This window comes from Notothenia coriiceps, unplaced genomic scaffold (assembly GCF_000735185.1).
Source record: "Notothenia coriiceps isolate Sejong01 unplaced genomic scaffold, NC01 NC01_scaffold00020462, whole genome shotgun sequence".
Lineage (NCBI taxonomy): Eukaryota > Metazoa > Chordata > Actinopteri > Perciformes > Nototheniidae > Notothenia > Notothenia coriiceps.
Genome location: NW_011353163.1, coordinates 5,496 through 14,874, shown reverse-complemented (window position 1 = coordinate 14,874; position 9,379 = coordinate 5,496). Strand labels below are relative to the sequence as shown.

The following is a 9,379-nucleotide window of genomic DNA, read 5'->3' as shown; positions in this document are numbered from 1 at the left end:
ACTACTAATCATCAAATTCTCAGTCATCTATTAGATATTCACTGATATTTAGATTTAACCTGGGTTAGACATGCATCAGTCCACATTCATTATAGCTATCAGCTTCTGAGTCCAAACACTAACTAGCTCAGGAAACCCTTTTGGCAAATGAAATAAAAGAATCACCGGCATCACATAAGTACAATGTAAAGCACACATTTACAGCCTTGTTTTTGAATATATGAATATGCTTGCCTGGTTCTTTTGTACTGCTCTCCCCCCCACAGATGTTTGTACTTAAGTTTCATTTTTTTTTTCTTTCAGTAGATATAATGTTTTGAGTTCCTTTCAAGCTGTATCTATAAAGCATTTTGAAAACTCTTTGAAAAGTGCCTACAAAGCATGTGCAAGTGCCCGCACATGCACACACTCAAGCATGATACAAAGACAAGCTGTTGGCAAATGAATAACACTATCATCTATATTGTATTGTTATTCAGCAAGGTAGTAATAAGAGCGGGACAGAACCGATGTATTCACCACTTCTAAAGCGTCAAATGCTGGGTGCACTGAACATATTTAAAACCATTTCACTTAGAAACTACATTGTTTTCCTGAGCACCTTCAAGTGTGACCAAACACCACCTTACATTTAGACCAGCGGTTCCCAACCTCTTTCAACTCAGGGCCCACTTAAGAATCTAAAAATGTTTCGTGGCCCACATTCAACCATAAACAATACGGAGGCTAAATAAAGTTATCAGACTACTTTTTATTTTAATTAGAAAAGGAGCTGGCTATCAGTAACAAATAAACATTTGTATTACACGGTTTAGTTGAATACTCGATTCTGATTGGTCAATTCAGAACATGTGACACGTTGTTAGCCCTGTAGTACAGACCGCTGTCAAGGACTGTAATGACCAGTGCTAAGGAGAAAAGGGAAAAGAGGTTCAAATAAAAAAAAAATCTTAATAATGAAATGGTTCCACACATCATAATGTTTTGCAAATTATTTGGCGGCCCACTTGCAATGCCTTCACGGACCACTAGGGGGCCCACAGGTTGGGCACCGCTGATTTAGACAATATGACTTTTGAAAATGTGTAGAAAAAGCTGTTGCAGTGGTCCACAATGGGTAGTCATGCACTCCACACTCTGCTTGTACCTTCAGGAAGCTGTTCTCTATCTCCACTTCCCCTTTTCTCTGTATTTTTCAGCTTGTTTGAAGAAAAGGTTGATGACATTCTGAGCACTTATCCCCAACCATGACCCTTCTCCACTCTCCCACAAACTTTTGTAACCTCACTGATTATACTCCTCTCACTGCACTCAGTCCCGGTTGGGTTTTCAGACGGATGTCCTCCAGCTCACCTCAACCAGAGACTTGATTGCACTTTTCACAGCCCCTTGTCCAAATCCAAGTCTCTTCTCCGCTGCACCGCAATGTTTTATGGTTGATTTGGCTCCCCCCAATTCTCTCCTCTGCACTTCTTATCTGATCAAGAATCCTCTAGAAGCTTCCATCTTAAACTCCTAACTGCTGGAAACTGAAAGCTGTCCACCTTCAATACAATGTGAAAACAAGGTGATACTTTATTGATCTTGCAGGGGCAGAAAGAGGTTAGATCGCAGCAAGGCGCCATAAGTTTGAAGGGATTTCAAGTCTTTGTAAGGACCCTTGAGTAAAATGGAAGCTGGAATTTCCTTTGTACTATTCCATTCCTAGCCTATCCTCCGATTTGTCCTACAATACCGAAGTAAAAGCATATCGCTAAATTGCTTAATGCTAAAGGGGAACTAAACACAGCGGCTCATTCTTTTTCCTTTTTGATATTTGATTCAGAGGAAACAGTCTAAATTCAAAGCCAGCTATACTTTGCATGGAAGTGATAATACACAGTGAATTATTTTTTTATTTGACACCTTGCTTTACTGTTAATAGTTAACAGAAAGAAAGTACAGCTTTGTAAGCTTGTTAACATCCTTCAACAGATTGCCACTCATTTTTAAACATTGTATTGTGAACAAACTCTGACAAGTTATAATGAGCTTGATGAGCATATATTCAAATTTCTTCTAATAATCTACTTTCACATTTCTTTTCATGTATTAAATTAGATTTGGTAGCTGTTGAACTGCCATAATTAATTTGCAACTTCAAAGTTAGTAGACTTTAACAGCTCCACTGCTATAGAGAAGCCTTAAGTTGTGTCCTTGGGCAAGACACTTCACCCGAATGTGCTCCTGTGGGTATTATCCACAGTACATGACGTATGATCTGTATGATCTGTATATGTAATGTGTATTTGTAAAGCGCTATAATGTGTCATTGATAAAGCGCTATAATAAATATAAGGATTATTATTATTATTCTGTGCTAAGTGTGTTAGCATTTTTTCGCTCAGGGCTAATTTAGACGCTTCTTGTGAGACTTGTGCTTTGTTTCGGTAAAAATTGTTCGTATCGTCAGTTAGCTGAGTTTCTTCCAGTTAAGTGGGTATGACACATTAATAGGTTTTTAAATGTTAAGAAGCCCTGAGACACAGTTTCGTGAAAAAAAAAAACACAGCCCCCGGTACAGGTGGCTCTCGGACTTAACAGGTTAAAACAGGATGTAATGTTAGCATGAAACTCACCAGAGTGATGGCAGCGTCGTCCTCCGCTCCGATGTATCTGAAAGTGATGCGGTGTTTCTCCATGTCCGCAAAATACTCCTTTGCCTCTTTGCTTGTACTTGTACCCAAACCTGGAACAGAGTTAAATATATATATTTGTAAAAAGGACGGGACTTTATGCAAATGTCCCTGCACAAAGTGAATAGAGATATATTAAATAGTGGAGTCTCAAACCTTTGTAGTACTTTATGTGCCAGGTTTTAAAGTTCTCTGTGTTTTTCTTCCACTCGTCGAACTCAGGGATGCTGTAGAAGGCAAACTCCTGCTTGCTCTTGTTTACCTGCAGACACAAAGACAATAACAATTAGGGATGCTCCGATCGATCGGCCGCCGAGAGGGAGAGGGAGAGAGAGGGAGGGAGAGAGAGAGAGAGAGAGAGAGAGGGAGAGGGAGAGAGTCTGTGTGTGTGTGTGTGTGTGTGTGTGTGTGTGTGTGTGTGTGTGTGTGTCCACTTTTGATAACTGGATCACACAGACTGTTTCCTTCTACAAGTGATAATAAACCGTCCGTTTCATTACATTTGATCTTATTTAAGCGTGTCACACAAACGCCATTAGTCCCGCCCTCAGCCTCTGAACCTCTCTCTTTGGTTCCTGAAGTGGCCCAGGTGCATTGTGGGTGTGTCTTACCTTGACGATGGGGGTGATGAACTCCTCCAGGAAGGTGTGTTTGAGCAGAGACGGCCAGTTGTGGTGGAAGAAGTTGATGAGCAGGCCTTTGATGTGGGAGCCATCTTGATCCTAGGAAAAGACAATAAACATGCTTATTGTTTATTAAAGGTCACCTATCGTGCTGTGTTTAGGCAACAGCATAGGTCTCAGATATATACAAATATTTTTTTTATTTTAAGTGTTTTGCTCAAAATACCAAACAGATCACCCATTCTAGCCATGCCTCATATCCCTTTATTTCACTTCCTGTTTCAAAAGTGCTGATTTGGGGTATAAAGCTTTTTTAAAAAGAGGGGCGGAGCTTATGCCTGCTCATGCGGGAGATGCTTCCGGCAGATACTGCGTGATGAAACGCCATGTCATNGTAATGTTTGAGTTACTCGTTGTTCATTTTTATAATAGAATATAAAACTAATTTCTCTTTTAGTTCCAGATTCTCCAAAGTGACTTTCCTTTTGTCATGCTATTACAACACACTTAATAACTGACAAAGCAAGCTATCTGATGACAGATAACTCAAGCAAAATGAAGTAAGTATGATCCGCAAAATGTAGTTAGCGTTTCAACAAAGTACGACGAAAAATCTAAAATAATGTTGAAAAAACCACAAAATTATTCTAAATAAATTAGAAATTCCTTTCCAGATACAGATAAAAGTGAACAGTATTTACACTAAACCCACTTTCTTGCTTGATTTACATATTAATGGCAGAGACATGTAATCTGTAATCTCACCACTCTACTACATTTTGACGAAATAAGATCAGATCCCGAATTGGGACATGTTTTGCGTTGCAGCAGCATAAAAAACAAGGCATTGCACGTGAGCAGAAATTAAAAGGAGTAGAAATAAACAACTTAAAGGGGACCTATCATGCAAAATGCACTTGTGTACGTCTTTTCTACATGAACATGTGTCCCCGGTGTTCCAGGGAACTCACCAAGTGTCAGAAAACACAACCCTCTCTATTTTCCTCCATACCCAAATCTCTTAAAAAGGGGCTGCAACGGATCTGATACAGACTGATCCAGATTTGAACACTTCTATGACGTCACAGAAGTGGCGCTACGGCTATTGGGCCAACTCCACCAATCAGGAGGAGACAGCCACGGACATTGCCGTTGGAAAGCGCTGGAGACGCTGTAGTACATATGCCAGGCCTGTAGATGGTGCTGTTCTCACAGAATCAGCCCATGCAAAGACAGTGTTAAATTGAGCGAAATGAGGAATGGCTAAAATGCATGATCTGTTTGGTATTTTGAAAAATAAAAAGTATAAATATGCCTTATATAGGTATGGTCCTACACTATATTATTCAAATATAGCATGATAGGTCCACTTTAAGTTTAAACAAGTATCAATAGAGGTTTGCTGTTTTCCCATAAATCTTCTGTGAAACTAAAGACCATTCACCAAAGGTTGATGGGGCCACCAATTCCCTACTTCCTACCCAATCAAATCTACAACTCTGCCTTTTATCTTGATCCCAACTATCCAAAAAGTGTTGTTGCATTGCTGTCTCTATGATAAAATTAAGACAGTGAATTAAAACATCTGTCCTCAAATTGCTTCGGTGTTGGTTTGCCCGACACTAGATGTCTCTAAGAACACATTTTGCCATCATGACACACACACAGACTCACAAGGCGGAAACAAAACCACCAACGTTGTGACGGCTGGTAAAATGTCCATTTACATGAAAAAACCCTCTTATAACTTATGGGCAGATGTTCTCCTGTTTATGTGTTAAACAATGCTAGGAGAAAAAGCTAAATGTATAAAGGGAAATTCATAAAGTTGAGAAGGTCCCACATGTCTCCATTAGTCTGTCTTACTAATGCCTTAATTGTACCTCATGAGGGTCTGTCATCGTCTTGCTTAACTCACACTTTTTAAAATTGCTTGCTGTTAATGTGAGCACTTAGTGGGTGCTAAAAGTTTGTGGTCGTGCCTGGTGCCTTTTTTAAAAGATAGTTTGCTGCATTTGCCCTATTTGGAAATCGCTTAAGAATTTTGCAAGCAGCATGGAAATGATTCATTTCTTCTAACCAAAGGCTTCCACTACAAAAGAAATGGCATTTTTCTATTCAGTTGTTGATTTGAAGTGACAGTCACCATGTCCGCTCAGCATGGCTCTTCCAGTCTCTGGCTAACTCTGAGATGGCTCCTGTGTGATTGGCCGGGCAAAGTGTGGAGGAGACAGGGCCAGAGGCTGAGCAGGGAGGCACAGATAACAGGATTATAACCAGGTGAGAAACGGCGTGAGCAGGAGACCCTTTTTTTCAGTCACTAGGCAAATTGGCAGCTCATTTACTGAAATCGTCTCCAACACTGTACCCGGCCCCTTACATGAAAACATTTAATTTTCAATTCATGTCCTAAAAATCATAGCCACTGTCACTTTTCTTCGAGCAGCTAAATCTGGATTTTAGATGTTTTGAAAAGGTTGCATAACATTCTTTATTTTTTATAATTGTGTGGAACCTTGTCCATGATTTAAAATACACTATGAACTCCCTCAATGAAATGTGGCAGTTATTTTAGATAAGGATGTTAACTCTACACTAGAGATAGGCGTGTTTCTCTTAGTTTTCATGACATTTGACTTTAAACATCACTCTTTTCTAATCCTGTTGCTCCATGCACATTTTTCATTTCCTTACATTTTTTTTTCATATTCTGTCTTCAGATAACTGCCATTCCCCTACTCGTTGCCGTCAACATCTCCCCTTTATATACTATAAATACCAACCCCTGGTCATTTGCTGGATCAGAAAAACAGAATTGTTAAATGAGGAGCTATAATCTTTATTGTGATGTATGCAATGAATACGTAGATTGAAGATTCAATTTATTGTCATTAGGTAGTACAGCTATTAGTAACAAAACGGTTTCTCTGCATTTGACCCATCCTAGTGTTAGGAGCAGTGGGCTGCCATTATGTACAGCGCCCGGGGAGCAGTGTAGGGAACGGTGCCTTGCTCAGGAACACCTCGGTAACACTTGGTCTTTCCGGGACTGGTGACCTTTGTTAGCAATTCTAGAACCCTGAGAGCCGGAGAGACTGAAAAGAGTTAAGGGAAGCTTATAAAAGTTAACAGCATTTAATTACACAAAAGATGCGGTGGTGTACAAATGAAATGTGTACACCACAGTGTTGGTGATCTACAGTGTTGTCATTCTTCTTTGAACACCAGCAAGACCGCTAACACCCTATTTCAACAATCACACTCCCTGTCATTGACATAATTAATAGATAGTTTAGCTTCTCATCATCATTTGCTGTGGCCCACTGATGTTAACGATCGTAACTGAAAGGCTGCCTGCCAAACGTAAACATTCAGCCACGTGACATTCAGCCAAACTCTCGCGAGAGTTTTACACAAGACGGATCCTTTCTAGCCATAACCCAATTCTTGGCTTGCTCTTCCTGTTGTCATCTGAGGTCTTCTCCTATTGGCCGGCGTCGTCGGGGGGCGGGTCCAATGCAATTCCTGCCTTTTTCTGTAGCTAAATTACATCATTCTGGTGTCTGTGGTTATTTAAACATTCCCTAATAAACATTATTCAGCGTCAATAAATGACTGCTAATCCCAGTGTGCTCAGTGTACAACATCACGTCATTTCACCTTCGATTCACGGTTTGAAAACGCAAACTTTTCAGAATAAAAGTATTAAGTTAATAGTTAGTGTGAACTTCCGGTTTTTCTGAATAAAACTGATTTAAATTAAATAGTGTATTTATTTCAAATTACGCCATATCAACATTGATTTTAATTTCTAACACCTTCCAGTTGCCAAGCCAAGTCCCTATGGACTTTGCCACCACCGCCCTGCTACCCTATGTGCAATTCAATAATGCTTACCAAAATAACATTTACATTTGCTATAAGTCTGAGATTCCTACGAGAACATCAGACACAATTCCTTTCAGCATTGTTTGAAATCAGTATGTTCCTGCAGATACTGAGCCACACAAAAAAAGATACCTAAAAATAAAGATAACAACCTTTAAGGATAGTAATTCTGTTCGAAATTGATCACATATAATGACTCGGTTGCAATTTTGAGTCTACCTTCTCTGATACTTTCAGCTAAAATACAGTCTGCTCCGCCATGTCAAGATGATTCAATATCCAGGATCCTTCATAGAGCATTTATATTGATAAGAAGCAGTTATAGTTTTGAAATTGGGTTACGTAAAGGTCAAAACATTAAAACCTGTGTTCTGAAATTCCAACGAAAAGCACTGAGCACTTCCATTCAAACATGACCTACTCAGAAGTGCACTTTGCCTGACCAAGAGATTGCCTCTAACAGAACAGCTCTTCTGTATTTTGATCTTTTTAAACACTTTCCAAGCATTTAAAAAAGGCAATGTCTCCATAATGAAGAGGTGAGATGGGAGATTGGATTTCAAACCTATTGTACTGACATTCTCAAAGGTCAACACTCCTGTGTCATTCAGTCCACCTGACTCCCAGCACCTTAGGGTGACTCCTTGGGTCATATGTCATGGCCATTTCTACTGTTCATAATTCCATTGTTGAGGTCTACTAGAATAGATTTAAATTGTTCAATTTTCCAACTCACATTGGTTTCTCACACAGCATCTCTGTATAGTATGTGTATTCACCGGTATTCACTCTGTCCTAAACGACTTGTTGGAGCTCCTGACCCCCCCCCCCCTCCCTGTGAGCCCAGTGTGCTCTGATTGGTCGGGACGTTGCGAGGCTCGTTGCTGCGAGCTGCTGCGAGGAGCGGACGGGTTTCTGGGTCGGCGATACAGACAGACACAGCGAAACTCATCCTGAGCACACACAAACACTCACAGCCGAAGTAAAAATAATAAGTGTGGCTTGATTTTGAGTAAGAAAAAGGTTTATAACGCTGTGAGAATGGGTCTGCGGAGAGCATTTCTCCGATCCCAACTCGTCTATTACCAGCGTTCAGGGAGCTCTATGCAAGTCAATGGGGACTCCCTGTTAGTTAGCCAAGGGATCCTGGTTTGTGAGGTGCTCCACGGATTGGTCCATTTGGGCCAATCCGGTCATTTGTTGTTGATTTTGGTGTTCACACGTCACAGAACCCAGGAAGCAAACAATGGAAAAAGAGAAATCTCCAACGAGGCGTTCTGGGGCAGCACAGACAGGTCTTTTCTGTGTTAGAGTTTACATGCATAAAAACCTTCATAACACACAAGGGGACAGGTAATAACCGGAAAAGCATGACATGGGCCCTTTAAAGAACAATTAAATTACAAGAACAGTGTTTACATTCGATTACATGAAAGCAGAAAGCAAACTTTAAATCTACCAATGTTTTTTGTTATAGGGGCCCTATTATGCTTTTGGGGGTATTCCCTTTTGTTTAGTGTGTAATATAGGTTTTTCTGCATGTCAATGGTCTGCAAAGTCTAAAATCCTAAAGTCCCCCCCAGTATTATTGATGATTTGTTTATGGAGAATCACTTTTGTCACATGATGTCATTTTGCTGTAGGAGTAATAGTTATCAGAGGTTTATGTATGACTGTGGATGCTGTTATAATCAGGATATACATTGTTGTTTTCAGTGCCTTAAGAGTTGTTTGTGTTGATATTTAGGTTATGTGTCCCCACTTTCCCCTCAACCTGTCGTGTCCAGTTCCTCTTCAGCTGTTTCATTTGTTTCACTTCATTTGTTTATTATGTTTAAAAAGCCTAGAGGAACACGGTGAACGTGTTGCTTTCAATCAAAGCTAGGCGTGTGGGCATGACTCCTGTTTAGCTATCATGTGAGTGAACATAACATATTTTTTTTAAATGTAGCATATCCTGCTGCTTAGTTTTATTTCGCTTGTATATCAGAAGTATCAAGAAATAATGTTCCGTCTCCTCTTTCATGTTTCTCTCTCCATGATGGTTGGATATCAGAAAAAGGAGAGAATAGAAAGACGTTCTGCTTCACCTACTCGGTCTGTTTCACTGAATTACTCAGATTTTCAGCAACAAATGACAAATGATATAGTCCTTTGATTTTGATTTATATCATAGATTAGATTTAGTATTCT

At 39.9% G+C, this 9,379-nt stretch overlaps 1 protein-coding gene across 1 annotated transcript; it reads right to left on the bottom strand.

Annotated features, from left to right (window-relative positions):
• Positions 1 to 2,576: 2,576 nt before the first annotated feature.
• On the bottom strand, positions 2,577 to 5,199 carry LOC104952711 (DNA topoisomerase 2-beta-like). Its single transcript, XM_010779576.1, has 4 exons — positions 5,182 to 5,199; positions 3,287 to 3,397; positions 2,832 to 2,937; positions 2,577 to 2,728 (listed from the first exon to the last, which is right to left on the bottom strand). The coding sequence occupies exons 1-4, from the start codon at positions 5,197 to 5,199 to the stop codon at positions 2,577 to 2,579; spliced, it is 387 nt and encodes a 128-aa protein (XP_010777878.1).
• Between the last annotated feature and the right edge of the window lie 4,180 nt (positions 5,200 to 9,379).